Genomic DNA, 20942 nt, shown 5'->3' on the forward strand with positions numbered 1-20942 from the left:
TTTGGGTGGGTGTGGGATGCCACCCAGAATGCATGGCAGGAGGGTCACCGAGGAAGCTGAACTGGGATTTGGGGGTGTGGTCAGTTAGCCATTCAGGTGATAAGACTTAGGTCCCCTCCTACCACTGGGCAAAGAGCCTGGGACAGGGCATCTGTGAATAGCACAGCCAGAATGGAACCCAGGCTGTCGGTGCCTGAGCCCTGTTTTCTCCATCCCTGCACTGGCCCCCAGAGGTGCTGTGTGAACTTTGGCAAGTCTCACTGCCTGGCTGATCCTTACTAGCAAAGAAGGAGATTGGACCAGATAGACTGGAAGCCACCTCCCCCCCGCCCCGCCCGGGCAATGCCATGCTAAGGTCTGGAAGCAGGTGAAACTATTCAAGTCTCCAGCACCTCCAGAAGAGAGGCCCTGGGGCAGGGAGGATGTGTTTCCAGTCCTGACTAAATCACTTTTTCTTATAACATTCTTTCTGGCGTGCCTGAAGGATGGAAAATTGGCTGTGAGTCATTTCCTGGGCTCTGCCCATTTATTTCTTCATTCAGCAACATTTTCTAGGTGCTTATTACAACAGCCCTGGCCCTTCTCCTCCCCTCTCTCATCCATCCATCCATCCAATCAACAAATGTTTATTGGACTGTGTGTCAGCTGCTATTTTAGGCTTTGAGATACAATAGTGAGCAAAACTAGACACGGTCCCTGCCCTCATGGAGCCTACAGGGTTTTGGAGGGGAGAGATGCTAATTAAACGATCACCATACAAATGCAGATGCCAATGGTAACAAGTTCTACAAAGGAGATGGGTCTGGTGCTACAAGAGCCTGTGGGTGGTCGGGTGGTCTGGTGGGGGAATCTCACCAAGGTGGGTAGAGAAGGCTTCCCTGAGGATGTGACTCTTGAGCTGTTGTCTGACGTAAGGGGGAGTGAAGTGGGGAAATGCAGTGGGCATTCCAGGCACAGGAAATGGCCCATACAAAGGCCTTATGGCAGAGGGAGCCCAGTGAGTGGGGGAGGGAGGCAGGGGCCAGACCCACAGGACTTTGTAGGCCTTTGAAAGGGACGGTCTTTTCTTTAGAGCAATAGGGTTTTAATTAAGGCGAGTGACATGATCAGCTTTACATTTTTTAAATATTCTGGCTGCCCACTGGGTGAAGAATGGATGAGGGTGGGTGGAAGATGAACTGGACCTAGTGAATTTGGGAGACCAGAGAGGCCAGAGTCCAAAGGAGAAATGACTGCAGCTCGGACTAAGGTGTCAGGGTAGAGGTGGAGAAGAGTGGAGAAGTTAGAGAAACATCTAGACCATAAACCTGTTAAGACTTGGCGTTGGGTTGGATGTGGGGAGTGAAAGAGGTATGAAAGATGAATGCCAGTCTCTGGCACGGGCAGAAGCAGGGGTGGCAGTCATTCATGAAGACGGAACACTGGGTGGAGTGGGGCAGGTGTGGGCTGTACATTATGAGTTCAGTTTTGGAGATGTTGAGTTTGAACTGTCTATAAGATATCCAATTAGGTCAAATAATAGTAACACTGAGCACTTACACGTGCGAGACATTACACTAAGGGCATTATCAGTATTATCTCATTTAATTCTGATAGTCACTCTATGAGTAGAGAGCATCAGCATCTCCATTTTCCGAAAGACACCAAGGCACAGAAAGGGAAAGCAGACAGGCAGTTGGACATACTGGTCTGAAGCTCAGAGAAAAAAGCTCTAGGCAGGAGATGTAGCATCTTCGGGGAGGAGTAGAACCTGAAGCCATGGTCAAGAGAAATTGTCTGAGGCGAGATGAGTCCACCTTCTCTCCCATCTTACCTCCACCCCATTTCTAGCTGGGCTCTGCTCAGGCCCACTGTCCTGTGCTGGGCAGTAAGTGGGGTGCCTGGATCCACCCTGGGTGTGGGAGATTGTCTATACCAAACTCTTTTTGTTCTCCACTCAAGAGGTGGGGTCTAATCGTCCTCCCTATCAATCTGCCAGGCCTGTGACTTGCTTATCAATATTAGAATTCAAAAAAAGTGACTTTAGGACTTTTGAAGCTAGGGCAGAAAAGGCCTTGTTACCTGGATCACTCATGCTCGGGGTAGGAAGGCTGACCCTGAGCCTCCAAGCTGTGAGAGACCAGAGGCCACACGCAGAGGCCATGCATGGGTGCTGTGGAAACCAGCCCTGGGTCCGAGAAATTTAGAGGGACTGTGAGCCCCAGGGAGCCCCACCAGAGGGCAGCAGGAAGCTGGCCCTAGGCTCCAGTGAGTCCCTCTGCTGAGAATGTCACTGGGGGTCCAGAGGCTCCATGGAGAAGAATTTAGGTCAGATTCTGAAGGAAGAGAGTGGGAAAGCTACTTTAGGCTTGTGTGGAGGGATGGCCTGCATAGAGCTAGGTAGGCAGGAGTTAAGAAGTCAAAATTGCCAGAGGTGGGCTTCCCTGGTGGCGCAGTGGTTGAGAGTCCGCCTGCCTATGCAAGGAACATGGGTTCGTGCCCCGGTCCGGGAAGATCCCACATGCCGCGGAGTGGCTGGGCCCGTGAGCCATGGCCGCTGAGCCTGCGCATCTGGAGCCTGTGCTCCGCAATGGGAGAGGCCACAACAGTGAGAGGCCCGCGTACCGCAAAAAAAAAAAAAAAAAAAAAAAAAAGATTGCCAGAGGTGAGGATGGGGACTAGACACTCCTTTCAGGCAGGGAGGGACTGTGTCTGTTTTATGCAACCACCTATACTCTTAGACCCATGTCTGGCATATAATATGCATTAAATTAATATATATTGATCAAATGCACAAATGGAGATACTGTTGGAAGGGACAAGGGAGGGAAGTGAAGGAACAGCAAATGTTTTGAGTGGAAGACAAAAAAGAAAGGAATTTTTACTTATTGAGCACCTACTATATGTTGGGCAGTACCCTAATAATAAGCTCTTTAAATTCATGATCTCTTTTTTCAAGTTAGTTTTTTGGGGGTTTTAAAAATTAATTTATTTTATTTATTTATTTTTGGCTGCGTTGGGTCTTCGTTGCTGTGCGCGAGCTTTCTCTAGTTGCGGTGAGCGGGGGCCACTCCTCGTTGCGGTGCGTGGGCTTATCGTGGTGGCTTCTCTTGTTGCAGAGCACGGTCTCCAGGTGCGTGGGCTTCAGTAGCTGTGGCGCACGGGCTCTGTAGTTGTTGCTCGCGGGCTCTAGAGCACAGGCTCAGTAGTTGTGGTGCATGGACTTAGTCGCTCTGCGGCATGTGGGATCTTCCCGGACCAGGGCTCGAACCCATGTCCGCTGCATTGGCAGGCGGATTCTCAACCACTGCACCACCAGGGAAGCCCATTGTTTTTTTATTTTTTATTTTTAGCTGTGATGGGTCTTCTGTACTGCACGCGGGCCTTCTCTAGTTGCAGCAAGCAGGGGCGGCTACTCTTTGTTGGCGGTGTACAGGCTTCTCATTGTGGTGGCTTCTCTTGTTGCAGAGCACGGGCTCTAGGAGCGTGGGCTTCAGTAGTTGTGGCATGTGGGCTCAGTAGTTGTGGCTTGCGGGCTCTAGAGCGCAGGCTCAGTAGTTGTGGCACACAGGCTTAGTTGCTCTGCAGCATGTGGGATCTTCCCAGACCAGGGATCGAACCCATGTCCCCTGCATTGGCAGGCGGTTTCTCAACCACTGTGCCACCAGGGAAGTCCCTCAAGTTAGTTTTTTGACTGAAAAAGAACACATGCTTAAGGTTAAAAAATATGAAACAAAACAAGAATTTTAAAGTAAGTCTCACTCTCATATCAGACCCATAAGCCTTCTTCTCAGAGGCTAACAATATTTTCTGCATATCTTTGTAGAAATATTACATGCATGTCCCTTGAGGGTCACCTGCTCCCTCCTGCATCTTTCTGAACCTCCAGGCTCAGATTAGAGCAGCATTTCTCAAAATGTGGTCTGGGACCACCTTCAACAGAATCACCTGGTGGGGACATCGCGTATTAAAATGCAGAATTTCGGGCTTCACATAGACCCCCTAGAATCAGGGTAAGGAAAAATCCCTGATTTTCCACCCCAGGCAATTTTGATACCCACTAACATTTGAGAAGCACTGACCTGCCTCACCCAATCACCTCATGGAGAGAGGGCCCAGATAGCTCTGGGTACAAATCTAGGCTCCAGTATTTCCTCACTGTGGGACCTTGGCCCTGGGTGAAGCACTTTACTTCTTGTCTTAGTGGGCTTGGGCTGCCTTAACAAAGTGCCACAGGCTTGGGTGGCTTAAACAACAGAAATTTATTTCCTAAAGTCTGGAGGCTGTAAGTCCCAGATCCAAGTGCAAACAGGGTTAGTTTCTGGTGAGGCCTCTCTTCCTTACTTGCAGACGGCTGTCTTCTTGATGAGTCTTCATATGTCTTTCCTCTGTGGGTGTAAAGAGAATGAGCTCTGGTCTCCCTCTTCTCATAAGGACACCAGTCCTAACGGATTAGGGCCCCACCCTTATGACCTCATTTAACCTTAATTACTTCTTTAAAGGCCGTATCTCCAAATACAGTCACATTGGGGATTAGGGCTCCTATATATGAATTTTGGGGCACAGAGACACAATTCAGTCCATAATACTTCTTATTCTTGTCCCCACCCCCAATTTAGAGTCTTCCTACCCAAGGCATGTCTCTCCTATTTATTCAAGTCATGTTTTATAAACCTCAGTAATATTTAGGAGTTTTCTTCATAATAAACTTTCATATTTCTCACTAGTTTATTACTAAATATTTTAATATTTAATTTTTTTTTAACTCTTACACCGCCAAATTTTTATCTGGAAAATTTTCCAACCTATAGAAAAGTTGCAAAATATACAATGAATACCCGAATACCTAGATTCACCAGTTGTTAAGCTTTTGCCACATTTGCTTTATCTTTCTCTATAAATCTGTATAATTTTTTCCTGCACCAGGATCTTCAGGCTCCTGCAGTGCTCTCCCAGCAGCTTCAGAGCAGCTCTGGTTTTCTGGTATTTAAAGACCCACTTCTCCGAAATACTGAGAATTCTTGAGGGGAGGGACCATGATGTATGTTCTGTGGAAGCTCAAGGACTTTGCAGTGCCTACTGCCGATAGACAGTTATTACATTCAATAATAAGAGAAGTGGGATGCCCAGGTTCACACACCTTAGTGAGGGGCAGCACCCGGAGGCAAATGCAGATCTGTTAGACCCCAACGTTCATGCTCCTACATACTGTCTCCTTGATAGTAAAGCAGACTTTTTACTGGAGAATAATGCATTATTGGTTTCTTGGAAGCTGAAAATTCTTGGGCACATGTTTCGTTGAGTTAATCATATTTTGGCTCATCTTTGAACATGAACTATTTTGCATTTAAGTTGATGGCTTAGTGTCATGTACTTCAGCAGGACTGTCTAGTATAAACTAAAGTCCTTCCCCAATCAAGGGGAAGATCCTCTGGACAAATCGCCTTTTGTTACAGGTGGTGGTGATTTGTCCTGATAATTAGGTTGGAAAGGGCCTTGGACAGATATAGAGAGGTGTGTTGGAGCCTAGGCTATGTTACATTACTAGCCACACAATCTTAGGAGACCCACTTGCCCTCTGTGGGTCTCTGTGTCCTCCTTTAGAAATGGGGATAAAAACTCTTGCTCTGCCCACCTCCTAGAGATGCTATGATCAGAAAAGGGGAGAAAGCACACAAAACTTCCGTGTCTTAAATTCCATCCAACACAAATATTTGTAATTGTACTCAGCCGAGGATCATGTAGAACTTAAAAAAAAATCATTACTTTGTTTTTATAAACTGAAACATTTGCCGTGACTAGGCAATGATTGTCTGGGAAAAATTCCCATCTTGTTTTGATCAATCACAGGAGGTATCGATCCAGAAGGGAACTGGCACCACATATTTGCACTCACATTCAGATGTTACTTCTTAGCCTGCAGAGTGCCTTTTCTTAATTATATAAATTGAAAAATGTGAAAAAGAATTCTCTAGGGCCTGATAGCTTGGGGTCAGTAGTGGTGCTTATTTATCTTGGGTGTATATTAGAATCACCTGGGGAGATTTAAGGTCATACCAATGCCACCAACACCAATTGTATTACTTGGGATAGGGCACAGGCATTTTGTTAAAGCTCCCAAGTAATTCTAATGGGTAGTAAGGTCTATAGGTACATGAAAGCGTGACACGGAAAAGCTGAAATGGGGGAGTGGCCAAGATGGCAGCGTAGGAAGACCCTGAGCTCACCTCCTTTCTCATGCACAGCAAGATTACAGCTGTTTACAGAGCAACTATTGACGAGAAAGGCCCAAAGTCTAGCAGAAAAGATCTTCTACGACCAAAGATATAAAGAAGGAACCATAACAAGATGGGTAGGAGGGGTGGTGACACAGTACAGTCAAGACCCCCAGGTGGGTGACCCCCAAACAGGAGGATAATTACAATTGCACATGTTCTCCTTAAGGAGTGAGGGGTCTGAGCCCCTCATGAGGATCCCCAGACTGGGGGTCTTGCCCCAGGAAGACAAGACACCAGAACATTTGGCTTTGAAAGCCAGCAGGGCTTGCTTTCAGAAGAGCCAGAGGGCTGTAGGAAAGAGACTCCACTCTTTTTTTTTTTAACATCTTTATTGTAGTATAATTGCTTTACAATGGTGTGTTAGTTTCTGCTGTATAACAAAGTGAATCAGCGATACATATACATACATCCCCATATCTCCTTCCTCTTGCATCTCCCTCCCACCCTCCCTATCCCACCCCTCTAGGTGGACACAAAGCACCGAGCTGAACTCCCTGTGCTATGCGGCTGCTTCCCACTAGCTGTTTTACATTTGGTAGTGTATATATGTCCATGCCACTCTCTCACTTCGTCCCAGCTTACTATTCCTCCTGTGTCCTCAAGTCCATTCTCTACATCTGTGTCTTTATTCCTGTCCTGCCTCTAGGTTATTCAGAACTCTTTTTTTTTTTTAGATTCCATATTATATGTTAGCATACGGTATTTGTTTTTCTCTTTCTGACTTACTTCACTCTGTATGACAGACTCTAGGTCCATCCACCTCACTACAAATAACTCAATTTCGTTTCTTTTTATGGCTGAGTAATATTCCATTGTATATATGTGCCACATCTTCTTTATCCATTCATCTGTTGATGGACACTTAGGGTGCTTCCATGTCCTGGCTCTTGTAAATAGAGCTGCAATGAACATTGTGGTACATGACTCTTTTTGAATTATGGTTTTCTCAGGGTATATGCCCAGTAGTGGATTGCTGGGTCGTATGGTAGTTCTATTTTTAGTTTTTTAAGGAACCTCCATACTGTTCTCCATAGTGGCTGTACCAATTTACATTTCCACCAACGGTGCAGGGGTGCTGCCTTTTCTCCACACCTTCTCCAGCATTTATTGTTTCTAGATATTTTGATGATGGCCATTCTGACCAGTGTGAGGTGATGCCTCATTGTGGGTTTGATTTGCATTTCTCTAATGATTAATGATGTTGAGCATTCTTTCATGTGTTTGTTGGCAATCTGTATATCTTCTTTGGAAAAATGTCTATTTAGGTCTTCTGTCCATGTTTGGATTGGGTTGTTTGTTTTTTTGATATTGAGCTGCATGAGCTGCTTGTAAATTTTGGAGATTAATCCTTTGTCAGTTGCTTCATCTGCAAATATTTTCTCCCATTCTGAGGGTTGTCTTTTGGTCTTGTTTATGGTTTCCTTTGCTGTGCAAAAGCTTTGAAGTTTCATTAGGTCCAATTTGTTTATTTTTGTTTTTATTTCCATTACTCTAGGAGGTGGGTCAATAAAAGGATCTTGCTGTGATTTATGTCATGGAGTGTTCTGCCTATGTTTTCCTCTAAGAGTTTTAGAGTGTCTGGCCTTACATTTAGGCCTTTAATCCATTTTGAATTTATTTTTGTATATGGTGTTAGGGAGTGTTCTAATTTCATTCTTTTACATGTAGCTGTCCAGTCTTCCCAGCACCACTTATTGAAGAGGCTGTCTTTGGAAAGAGACTCCACTCTTAAAGGGTGCACACAAAATCACACAAAGTTTGACAGACAAGCAAAAGCTAAGAATGTAGCACCATGAAACCAGCTCTATAAGAAATGTTAAAGGGACCTCTCTAAGCAGAAAAGAAAAGGCCACAACTAAAAATATGAAACGTATGAAAGGAAAAATCTCATTGGTAAAGGCAAATATACAGTAAAGATAGTAATCAACCATGTATAAAGCTAGAGGAAGGTTAAAAGACAAAAGTATAGACTCATCTATGTCTGCAATAAGTGGTTAAGGGATCCACAAAACAAAAAGATGTAAAATGTGATGTCAGAAACGGTAAACGTGGAGGGGGGATGGAGTAAAAATGCAGAGTTGTAAAAATGCATTAAAACTTAAGAGATCAGCAACTTAAAATAATCATGTATATATAAAGATTGCTATATATAAACCTCATGGTAACCACAAACCAAAAACCTGTAACAGATATATGCACAAACACAAGAGAAAGGAATCCAAACATAACACTAAAGATAGTCATCAAATCACAAGGGAAGGGAGCAAAAGAAGAAAAAAGGAACAAAAAAGAACTACAAAAACAACCCCCAAATTAACAAAATGGCAATAAGTACATACCACTCCTGGGTATTTATCCAATGAAAACACTAATTAGAAAAGATATATGCACCCCTATGTTCATTGTAGCATTATTTATAATAGCCGAGAAGCAACCTACGTTCCCATCAATAGATGAATGGATAAAGAAGATGTGATATATATATATATATATATATATATATGATACATACATATATATATACACACACACAATGGAATGCTACTCAGTCATAAAAAGGAATGAAATCTTGCCATTATTGTCAAAATGGATGGACCTATAGGGTATTAAGTTAAATGAAATAAGTCAGACAGGGAAAGACAAATCCTATATGATTTCATTTATAAGTGGAATCTAAAAAACAAATGAACAAATATAACAAAACAGAAACAGTTACAAATACAGAGCACAAACAGGTGGCTGCCAGAGGGAAGGGGAGCAAGGGAGGAGAGAAGTAAGTGAGGGAGATTAACAGGTAGAAATTTCCAGTTGCAAAATAAATGGGTCACAAGTATGAAATGTACATTGTGGGGAATATAGTCAATAATTATGTAATATCTTTTTATGGTGACAGACGGTAACTAGACTTATTGTGATGATCATTTTGAAATGTATAGAGATACTGAATCACTATATTGTATAACAGGAACTAACATAGTGTTGAAAGTCAATTATACTTTAGAAACAGCCTCATAGAAAAGAGATCAGATTTGTGTTTACCAGAGGCACAAAGGGGAACTGGATGAAGGTGATCAAAAGGTACAGACTTCCAGTGGTTAGCACTCCATGCTTTCACTGCCGAGGGCCCGGGTTGGCTCGCTGGTCTGGGAACTAGGATCCTGTAAGCCACGTGGCATGGACAGAAAAAAAAAAAAAGGTACAAACTTCCAGTTATAAGATAAATTAGTACTAGGGATGTACTGTACAACATGATAAAGATAATAAACACTGCTGTATGTTATATTTGAAAGTTGGGAGTAAAACCTAAGAGTTCTCATCACAAAGGGAAATACTTTTTTTCTATTTCTTTTATTTTGTGTCTTTATGAGATGACGGATGTTCACTAAACTTATTGTGATAATTACTTAATTATGTATGTAAGTCAAATCATTATGCTGTACAGCTTAAACTTATACAGTGCTATATGTCAATTATATCTCAATAAAGCTGGAAGAAAAAAAAGGAAAATGCTCGAACAGCACTAGCTGTCCAATTGAAATATGTGAGCCGCAAAGGTGAGCCAATATATGTAGTTTTGAATTTGGTAGTAACCACTATTTTAATAATATATTTTACATAACTTAATGTATCCAAAATATTATATCAACAGTAATCATTATAAAGTTATGAATGAGGTATTCTACATTTTTTATACTAAGTCTTCAAAATCTGCTCTATATTTTATACTTAGAGTACATATCAATTCAGACAATGTAGGCTAGCCATAATTCCCATGGCCAGTGGCTGTTTGGGGTGATGCAGAGCTAGGTAATATAAACATTTTTGCTAGTAATTCATTGGATTATGTTACTAGTAATTGCAAGAATTTCTAAATCTTACAAAAACGATTAGAATGCATGCATTGCTTTTATTATTGTTCTTACATTTACAGGTTTAAATTTGAAACCAAGTTGTTATAACATTGACTATCAGTAAAGCTTTGTGGTTTTCATCATATAGGTTTTACACATATGTTTTGTATATTTTTTCATTAGGGTTATTCCTAAATTGTTTATATTTTTGCTGCTACTATTATGGGGGAAAGAGTTCAACTGATTATTAAACTATTAATTTTGTGATATTATCTTGGTCCTGAGTTTCCTTATTAATTCTAAGAGTTTAGGGTTGTTCTCCATATTTTTAGGCATTATGCCATATTTTTATTGTCTGCAAATGAAGATAATTTTATTTCCTTCCCAATACTTAAGTCTTTTATTTCTGTTTCAGGTCTGATTGTATTGGCAAGAACTTCTAAAACAACCTTAAATAATAGCATCACTATAGATATGCTTGTTCTTTTTTTAAAAAATGTTTATTTTAATGAGAATATTTTTAAATGTTTCATTGTTAAAGAATGTGTATGTCTGAGAGATATACTCTCAAAAGAAACATCTGGTTATTTTTAATTTTCTAATACATTTCTTAAACTTTTGAGATAATTATAGATTGCAAACAGAAGTTTGCAAAGACAGTAAAGAGGTCCCTATTTACCCTCCACCCATTTCACCAATGGTTACATCTTACATAACTACAGGACAATATCATATCAAAATTAGAAAATTAGCATTGGTACAGGGACTTCCCTGGCAGTCTGGCGGTTGACTCCCCTCTTCCACTGCAGAGGGTGTGGGTTGGAGAACTAAGATCCCGCACGCCCACATGGCACGGCCAAAAAAGAAAAAAGAAGATTAGCATTGGTATAATGTATGTGTACATCATTCTATAGTTTACAGAATACAGACTATATCATTCTGTAGTCATTTTACTGATTTGTGTAACCACCATTGCAATCAAGATACAGAACTATTTCATCACTACAAAGATCTCCTTCATGCCACTCTTTTATTCATCTTTCCCCTTCCCATCACCATCCCTCACCCCTTGCCACCACTGATGAGTTCTCCATCTCTGTAATTTTTAAAATTTGAGAATGTTACGGAATCATATAATGTGACCTTTTCAGATTGGCTTTTTTCACTCAGCATAATTCCTTGAGATCCACTCAAGTTGTTGTATATATCAACAGTCTGTTCCTTTTTATTACCAAGTGTATTCCATGGTGTAGATGTACCACAGTTTTTAAAACCATTCAGCTACTATAGGACATTTTGTTTGTTTCCAGTTTGAGGCTGTTACAAAAAGCTGCTATGAACAATCACGTATAAGTTTTTATGGGAACATGTTTCATTTCTCTGGAATGTCCAGGAGTGGGAATGCTGGGACATATGGTAAGTGAGTGTTAAGTTTTGTAAGAAACTGCCCAACTCTTTTCCAGAATGGCTGTACCATTTCACATTCCCACTAGCAATGTGTGAGAGAGACAATTTCTCTGCACACTCACCAGCATTTGATATTGTCACTATTTTTCATTTTAGATTCTAACATAATTTTTAAAATGAGTGATGGTTTTCTCAAATACATCTTTTGGCATTTATTGAGATAATTTCATGGTATCTCTTATTGGATCTCTTGATGAACTGTATTATTTTATCCATAAATATACGTATATATTTTCCTCTCAACATTGCATTTTATTTTGGGGGGGAGAGGATAGGAGGAGTAAGGGGAAGAAAGCAGGGTCCCACTGGAGTCTCCAAAGTGTATGAAACTAGTAGTATAAGTATGGGATGAGACGGCCAGGCAGATTAGATAGAAGGCCCCCAAGATTCTTTTTTCTACTGATTTCTGTAATCTAATGAAAATATGACATATGTAATTGCCTAGCACATGGTATTCAATAAATGTCAGTTGCCTTTTCTAGCAGGGTTCTCTACAGGCTAGGCTGTACCTAGACACCATCATCTTTCTCCTTTCAGGTAATGAAGGTCACCTAGAAAACTAGGCAATTAAAAGCACAACACAGTTTGAGTAATGCAGTTGGCTGGCTGGCTCAGTGTGTGGTCTGTCTCCCCATCCTCCCCACTCTACTGGGCCAGGGAGGGGCTAAGAGTTCAGTTTCCCCAGTGGCTGTGCAGGGGACTCGCCAGCTTGTCCTAGCAGATTCATGTGGAGGGCTGTGGGCTGCAATGCTCTAATGCACAGTCATCTCTTTTTGATATTGATAATTGTACAGAAAAAAAGCAGACATGCATGCTGATTTCGCCAGCTGTCTTCAGGATCTCAATAGCCTTGCTGTGCTTGCTATCTTGGAAATCCACATTGTTCACATCTAGGACTTGGTCCCCTTTCTGAAGTCCTGCTCAGTGTACATCAGAGTCAGAAATCACCTTGGAGATGAAGATGCCTTGCTGGCAGGCCCTTCCTACTGAGATTTGAAATCCCAACTGAGCTCTAGAGGCTTTTTTTTTTTTTTTTTAAATATTTATTTATTTTGGCTGTGCTGGGTCTAGTTGCGGCACATGGTATCTTCATTGCGGCATGCAGGATCTTTCATTGAGGTGCGCAGGCTTCTATAGTTGTGGCGCGTGGGCTTAGTTGCCCCAAGGAACTTTTTTCCTATGTTCTAGTTTTATGTTTTCAGGTCTTATGTTTAAGTCTTTAATCCATTTGAGTTAATTTTTGTGAGTGGTGTAAGATAGGGGTCCAATTTCATTTTTCTGGTGTGACCATCCAGTTTTCCCATTTATTGAAGAGACCATCCTTTCCCCATTGAGTATTCTTGGCTCCCTTGTCAAATATCAGTTGATAGCTTATGTGAGGGTTTATTTCTGGACTCTCTATTCTGTTCCACTGGTTTACATATCTATTTTTATGCCAGTACCATGCTGTTTTGATTACTGTAGCTTTGTAGTATAGTTTGAAATCAGAAAGTGTGATGCCTCTAGCTTTGTTCTTCTTTCTCAAGATGACTTTGGCTAGTCAGGGTCTTTTTTGGTACCATATGAATTTTATTTTATTGTATTATTATTATTTTTTTTGGCTGCGTCAGGTCTTAGTTGCAGCATGCAGGATCTTTTGTTGCGGCACGCCCAGTCTCTTCATTGCAGCACTTGGGCTTCTCTCTAGTTGTGGCATGTGGGTTTTCTCTCTCTAGTTGTGGCATGTGGGTTTTCTCTCTCTAGTTGTGGCATGCGGGCTCCAGGGTGCACGGGCTCTGTAGTTGTGGTGCATAGGCTCCAGAGAGCATGGGCTCTATAGCTTGAGGCATGCGGGCTCTCTCATTGAGGCGTGCGAGCTCAGTAGTTGTGGTGTGTGGGCTTAGTTGCCCTGCAGCATATAGGATCTTAATTCCCCAATCAGGGATCGAGTCTGTGTCCATTGCATTGGAAGGCAGATTCTTTACTGCCGGACCACCAGGGAAGTCCCCATATGCATTTTATTTTTTTTTATTTTAAACTTTTTTTGAATATTTTCTTTTTTAAATTTATCTTTTATAGAAGTGCAGTTGAATTACAATGTGTTAATTACTGCTGTATAGCAAAGTGACTCAGTTATACATATATATATATATTCTTTTTCATATTCTTTTCCATTATGGTTTATCACAGGATATTGAATATAGTTCCCTGTGCTATACAGCAGGACCTTGTTTATCCATTCTATATATACCAGTTTGCATCTGCTAATCCCAAACTCCCACTCCTATCCTCTCCCCCTCCCCCTTGGCAACCACCAGTCTGTTCTCTATGTCCCTGATTCTGTTTCTGTTTCATAGATTGGTTCATTTGTATCTTATTTTAGATTCTACATATAAGTGATATCATATGGTATTTGTCTTTCTCTTTCTTACTTACTTTGCTTAGTATGATAATCTCTAGGTCCATCCATGTTGCTGCATATGGCATTATTTCATTCTTTTTAATGGCTGAGTAACATTCCATTATATATAAACACCACATCTTCTTTATCCATTCATCTGTCAATGGACGTTTAGGTTGTTTCGAAGTCTTGGCTATTGTAAATAGTGTTGCTATGAACATAGGAGTGCATGTATCTTTTCAAATTATAGTTTTATCAGGGTATATGCCCAGGAGTGGGATTGCTGAATCATATGTAAACTCTATTTTTAGTTCTTTGAGGAATGTACATACTGTTTTCCATAGTGGCTGTACCAATTTACATTCCAACAGTGTAAGAGGGTTCCCTTTTCTCCACACCCTCTCCAGCATTTATTATTTGTAGCTTATTAAGTTTCCTTAAAACAGGGCTATTTTTAAATTTTTTTAATTTTTAATTTTAATTTTTATTTTTTTTGCGGTACGCGGGCCTCTCACTGTTGTGGCCTCTCCCGTTGCGGAGCACAGGCTCCAAACGCACAGGCTCAGCAGCCATGGCTCATGGGCCCAGCCGCTCCGCGGCATGTGGGATCCTCCCAGACCAGGGCACGAACCCGTGTCCCCTGCATTGGCAGGCGGACTCTCAACCACTGCGCCACCAGGGAAGCCCAGGGCTATTTTTTAGAATAAATTTATTTATTTTATTTACTTATTTTTGGCTGCGTTGGGTCTTCATTGCTGCATGCGGGCTTTCTCTAGTTGTGGTGAGCAGGGGCTACTCTTTGTTGCAGTGTGTGGGCTTCTCATTGAGGTGGCTTATCTTGTTGCAGAGCACGGGCTCTAGGTGTGCAGGCTTCAGTAGTTGTGGCATGTGGGCTCAGTAGTTGTGGTGCATGGGCTTAGTTGCTCCTCAGCATGTGGGATCTTCTTGGACCAGGGCTTGAACCCGTGTCGCCTGCATTGGCAGGCAGATTCTTGACCACTGCGCCACCAGGGAAGTCCCAAAACAGAGCTATCTTGAATTATTTACTGGGTAAATTGCATATCTCCATGTCTTTGGGATTGGTAACTGGAAGATTATTGTGATCCTTTGGTGGTGTCATGTTTCACTGATTTTTCATGTTCCTTGAAGTTTTGTGTTGCTGTCTTTGCATTTGAAAGAGCAGCTCCCTCCTCTAGTTTTTACTAACTGCCCTTTTCAATGCATCCAAACTTGTCTTTTTTTGCTTCAGTGGTGTGCTGGAACTTTACACCAAACCTGGACTTCCACAAAGACCCTCTTGTCTGCGGGTGATTTTCTAAGACAGTGTTTGCCACGGCCCCTAGACTGTGTCTGAGAGGGGCTGCAGTTGGTTTGTGGGCCCCTCAGGGTCCACAGCTGGGACCAAGGTTTGTACGTCTATTGCCTGAAACGTGTGGGTGAGACTCCTCCTGGGTCCCTTGGCATATGGTGCTGGATCCCACAGCTCCCATAAAAGCACTCTTGTCCATGGATGGATGCCATATTGTTTGTTGTTGAAGGCAGGACACAAATTAAGGGTATCTTATTTAGCCATGATGCACCTATATATTAATAACAGCATACCACATACACAGTTCTGCGTTTTACATTTCACTTAATATCTCAGAGAGTATTCCATACCAGTACATAGAGATCTATCTCATTCTTTTTAACAGCTGCATAGCAACCCATTGTAGGAGTATGACATAATTTAACCCATTTTTAAAAATTGAGGTGTAATTGACATATAACATTATATTAGTTCCAGGCGTACAACATAATGATTCAATATTTGTATATATTGCAAAACATCACCACAATAAATCTAGTTAACATCTGTCACTATACAAATCCATTTTGGGGGGATAGACACTTAGGTTGTTTCTGGTCTTTTGTAACTATTGACAATGTTGCAGTGAATACTCTTGTATACATGTCTTTGTGCCCCTATGTGAGCATTAACGTAGGATAAATTTCTAGTAGAAGAATTGCTAGGTCAAAAGGTATATGCATTTAAATTATAATAGCTGTTGACAAATTGCCTTCAGTGAGACAACTATTTTATAGTCCCACCAACAATGAACAAGAATGTCTTTCTCTACAAAGTGATTTTTGCCAATCTGATACTAAAAAATCTTACCTTAATTTTAATCTGCATTCCTCCTATTATGAGGGGGTTGAATATTCTTTCATTTGTTTAAAAGTATCACTTTTCTGGGCTTCCCTGGTGGTGCATTCGTTAAGAATCTGCCTGCCAATGCAGGGGACACGGGTTCCATCCCTGGTCCGGGAAGATCCCACATGCCACGGGGCAACTAAGCTCGTGTGCCACAACTACTGAACCTGCATGCTGCAACTACTGAAACCCATGCACCTAGAGCCCATGCTCCACAACAAGAGGAGCCACCACAGTAAGAAGCCCACTTGCCACAACTAGAGAAAGCCCGCCTGCAGCAATGAAGACCCAGTGCAGCCAAAAATAAACAAATAAATTTATACAAAAAAAGTATTACTTTTCTATGAACTGTGTGTTCATGTCCTTTGCCCACTTAATGCATTCTTTTATATTAATGTTTAACAACAAAGACACTACTCTCCCCTTGTAATTTGCTCAAGAATCTCCTCAAAGGGAGGAGGCCCTCTTGGACAGGTGTTCGAGGTCCTCCACAATCACAGCTCCCTCTTTTTAACTCATATGGGCCTCCTTCCCAAACACCACTGTCTGTTCCTAAGGAAGGGCACCTTTATGGTCTCCTCAACACCCCATACCCCTTCCACAATCCCATGTTTGCTCTCTCATCCCTCTCCTCTGGGATGTGTTATTCCCAGTCAAATCTGACCAGTCCTTCAGGGTCCAGCCAAATTCCACGTGTCTGGGGCATATTCCTTCCTTCCTTCCTTTCCTTTCTTTCCTCTATAGTTGATTTACAATGTTGTGTTAGTTTTTGCTGTACAGGAAAGTGAATCATTTATACATATATCCACTCTTTTTTAGATACTTTTCCCAATATAGGTCATTACAGAGTATTGAGTAAAGTGCTATACAGTAGGTTCTTATTAGTGGGGTGCCTTTCTGAATCTAGCCTACAGTCTCACTTTCATGTGAGCTGCATCCCACCAACTACCTCCTATGTCCCTCAAAGGCTGGACCTGACACCTCCCAGAGCCCAGCTTCCTCTCTGTCCATGCTCAGTGTGCAGGGATGTCAGGGTGGAGTGTTCTTCATGCACTCAAGCCACATTTACTGACTATATATATGAGTCAGGCACTGTTCCAGGCACTGGGGATATGGCAGTGAGTGAGACAGAACACGGCCCCTCCTCTCATCCAGCTGACATTTTACTGGTGTGTTTGTGTATGTGTGATAATGTACAACAAAAAGGCAATAAACAAACACAAATAATGTCAACTACGTGCACAGAAGTAAAGGAATAGTGAGTGGAGGAGGGGAAAGGTCTCCTTTAGACAGTGAGGTCAGGGGAGGGATCCCCCAGGAGCTGAGATGATATCAAGGACTGAGAAGGCTCCAGTCATGCAAAGAAGCTTCCAGAGCCCCCATTACAGACCCCCACCCCCACCCCCGCTTGGAGGGTCTGTTCTTCTAAAGATGGATGAGATGCAGCACAGCTCTCAGCACCTGTCTGTCACTTGACAAGAATTGAAGGCAGAGACCTGTTATTCCTTCCAACTTCAGGGCAATGTGTTGGTGTGTCGGGGGAGGACCTGCACCCTCCTGCTTCATACGCCAGCTGCAAACTTGGGAAAATGAAATCATGGCTGACCTGGGATTAACAGAGCACCTATACGTGCCCGGGTCCAGTTAAGTACTTTACACCACTGTTATTTCATTTAATCTACAGAACAATCCCATGTAGTATTTATTACTAACTTTATTTTACAGAGGAAGAAACCGAGGCTCGGAGGGAATATGGAAGTAACCTGTTGAGGTTTACATGGTTCAGAAAGAAGTACAGTTCCTGGAGAGAGTTGTGTCGTGGGTGTCCGGTGGGGTTTACCGGCGCATTCGGGAAGCACCCTGTCTCAGGAGTTGGCCCGCCGCGCCCCGAAGGCGGCCCCCGCCCTGCTCGAGTCTCGTGGCCTCAGGGGCCAAGGGGCGCGCGGCGGGCTGGGGGCGGGGAAGGCGCGGGGACAAAGGCCGCGGCTACCGCGCTGGGGCTGGCGGGTGCAGCGGCGAACTCCCGCGGCGGTGCCGGGACTCAGCCTGGGCCCTGGCCGCCGCACGCCCGCGCCCCGAGGGGCCAGCGCCGCAATGGAGCGCCTGGGGGCGCAGTTCGGGCCCGCGCGGGCCGAGCCCGCCTGCACGCCGCCCGCACCGCCCCCTCCCCCGCCTCCGCCCCCTCCCTCCCTCCCCGCGGCGGCCGCGGCTACTCAGTGCGCGGCGAACATGGCGGCGGCGGTCGGGCGGGACACTTTACCTGAGCACTGGTCCTACGGCGTGTGCCGGGACGGCCGCGTCTTCTTCATCAAGTGCGGCGCGGGAAAGCGGGGACGCGGGCTGGGGCGCGGGCCGGGCGGGGGTGCGGGGCCGGGCGAGCGCCCCTAGAGCGGCGGCGGCGCTAACAGGTGCATCTCTCTCTCCGCAGCGACCAGCTCCGCTGCACAACCTGGCTACACCCGCGCACCGGGGAACCAGTCAACTCTGGCCACATGATCCGCTCAGGTGGGCGCCGGGCCGGTGGGGTGGGGCGCTCGGGGGAGGGGGTCGTGCGCCTGGGTGGCCCAAGTTTGACCGGACTTTTCTCGCGTTTCCACAGACCTGCCCCGCGGCTGGGAGGAGGGCTTCACGGAGGAGGGCGCCAGTTACTTCATCGAGTGAGTGACGGGGGCGCCGCGCCTTCACCTGTGCCTCGGGGTCCGACCCGTTTCCCGCCGCGCCGCCGCCCCCCCTCCTCCCGCGCGGGTCCGGCGAGTTGGCGCGCACTGCGCCGCGGCCGCACTCATGTGGGCTATTTTGTGCCTGAGTTGTGTGGCGGGCTCCAGGCGGAGGCGAGGCGGGGGCCGCATCTCCGCAGGGGGACCCAGGCGGGGGTCCGGTATCCGGCCCGATACGGGCGCCGGGGCTTCAAACTGCGCCCGGGACGCGGCGATTGGGCGGGATTGGGGCGCTGGTGTGAGCGGTCGGACACACCTCCGCGCTGGGGTCTCGGGCTAAGCGGAGGCTGGCGGTTGCCGGGGCCGGGATGGCCCGGGGTGGGGAGAGCAGAAGTAGGGGTTCTGACTCGGGTCCAGCAACTGGGGTTGGGGAGGAGGGGGGGTGGGGAAAGAGACGAATGGCATCTCGTCAGGGGGACTTCCTCTTCGGCCACGTTGTCCGGGATGGTGGTGGAAAATCGGCACCGCAGCCCCACTTCTCCAAAGCGCGGGCCTGCGGGGGAGCGATGGGGCTGGGGAGGGAACCGGTCAGCCAATAGCATTCCTCGAACACTAGGTGTCTTCAGCTGGCGCTTTACCGGGACTATCACTCCTGCCTCTGCTCGTCAATCACACTCCTGCCTCTGCTAGTCAGTCAGTGGCTTTTCCTCAGAAGCTCGGGAGCCTTGCCCCAGTCGTCAGGTACCCTAGACCTAGGTCTGTAGAAATGAAATCGAGGGGCAGTGAGTTAAGGCGCCGTCCTGACGCTAACACTAGTATAGTCTTTAATTTCCCTCTCTGGGCGTGTACCTGGGTTGCAGCGTTTCTCTGCAACCCTCTGCCTGCTCGCAGGTGAGCTCCATGAGGTCGGAAACTGCTTTTGATCCTTTGCCCCAGTGCCTGGCACAGAGTAGGCACTCGGTAAATGTTTGTTCACTGAGTGAATAAACTAGGCAAAGGATAGAGGTTGGTGTATTTTGGGGGACTGTGAGTTAGAATTCCTTTCTTCACCAACTAAAACACTGCTAGTCAGTAGTGGAGCAGCATATTCGAAGCTCGGATGGTCCCAGAACATCCCAGAGCCTCCCTCCCGGTTTGGGCTCTGACAGGTGGTTGAAATCCTGATGGATGAGATTTATAGAAATGAGCACTAGCCCTGTGACTGTGGTTCTGCTCTCCTACCTCACATTTGTATTTGAGAGAGAAGTTGGGGAGCTGGCTGGGACCTCAAACCTCTTGGTCAGTGGGCCTCTCTGGCTCATAACTGCATCCATTGATGTTATTAGATTTCTCCTGTGTACCACACATTGTTGTAAGCATTGGGACTACAGAAGTGAAGAGGCAGACACTGGTCGGCTGCTCAGGGAGCTTGCAATTGAGTGGGGGGGGGAGGGGAGGAAGCAGAAAAATAAGGGAAAAAACAAACAGGAATAATGTCAGATAGTGGTAACTACTAAGCAGAAAATTAAAATAAGATGATGTGATAAGTAACTGGGTGGTTTGGTTGGATTGGGAGGTTAGTGTTGGTGTTTCTGAATAGGTGACATTTAAGGTAAAATTTGTATGACGAGAAAGAGCCATCCTTGTGTAGAAAGAGCTTGGAGTTCAAGGAGCAGAAAGGCGGGTGTGTCTGGAATGTGGTGAACAAGGGAGAAGGTGGCAGGAGAAGAGGTTACAGACAAGAGAGAGCTGAATGGTACAGAGCTTTGTGAGCCAGGGTAAGGAGTGACACAAATGATTTACTTTTTAATATTTTTTTTGGCGGCTTGCAGGATCTTAGTTCCCCGACCAGGGATCGAACCTGGGCCCCGGCAGTGAAAGCTCTGAGTCCTAACCACTAGACCGGCAGGGAATTACCTGATTTACATTTTCAGAATGGTCTCTCTGCCTGTTCTAGAGTGGGCTGTAGGTGGGCAACTGTAGGGATAGTAGTAGGAGGCTGTTGCTGTAGTCCAGGCAAGCATCATTGATGGCCTGACTGAGGGTGGTAGGTAGCATCGGAGCTGGAGAGAAGTGGTCAGATTCAGGCTTGGTGACTGGGTTGCACTCTGCGAGAGAAGGAAAAGGGTCAGAGATGACTCCCAGGGGCTTGAGCAC

The 20942-nt window shown here is 44.8% G+C and overlaps 1 protein-coding gene across 3 annotated transcripts in view; it reads left to right on the plus strand.

Moving 5' to 3' along the window:
• The first annotated feature begins 18366 nt into the window (after positions 1 to 18366).
• Positions 18367 to 20942, plus strand: part of PLEKHA7 (pleckstrin homology domain containing A7) — a 209295-nt gene continuing 206719 nt past the window's right edge. For all 3 annotated transcript variants that reach the window (XM_060159596.1, XM_060159597.1, XM_060159599.1), the window contains exons 1-3: positions 18367 to 18461; positions 18578 to 18654; positions 18749 to 18806. In XM_060159596.1, the coding sequence (XP_060015579.1) occupies positions 18379 to 18461; positions 18578 to 18654; positions 18749 to 18806 (218 nt within the window). In that variant the 5' untranslated portion in view covers positions 18367 to 18378. The remainder of the gene's footprint in view (positions 18462 to 18577; positions 18655 to 18748; positions 18807 to 20942) is intronic.

The sequence above is a fragment of the Lagenorhynchus albirostris genome, chromosome 9 (assembly GCF_949774975.1).
Source record: "Lagenorhynchus albirostris chromosome 9, mLagAlb1.1, whole genome shotgun sequence".
In the NCBI taxonomy this organism is placed as follows: domain Eukaryota; kingdom Metazoa; phylum Chordata; class Mammalia; order Artiodactyla; family Delphinidae; genus Lagenorhynchus; species Lagenorhynchus albirostris.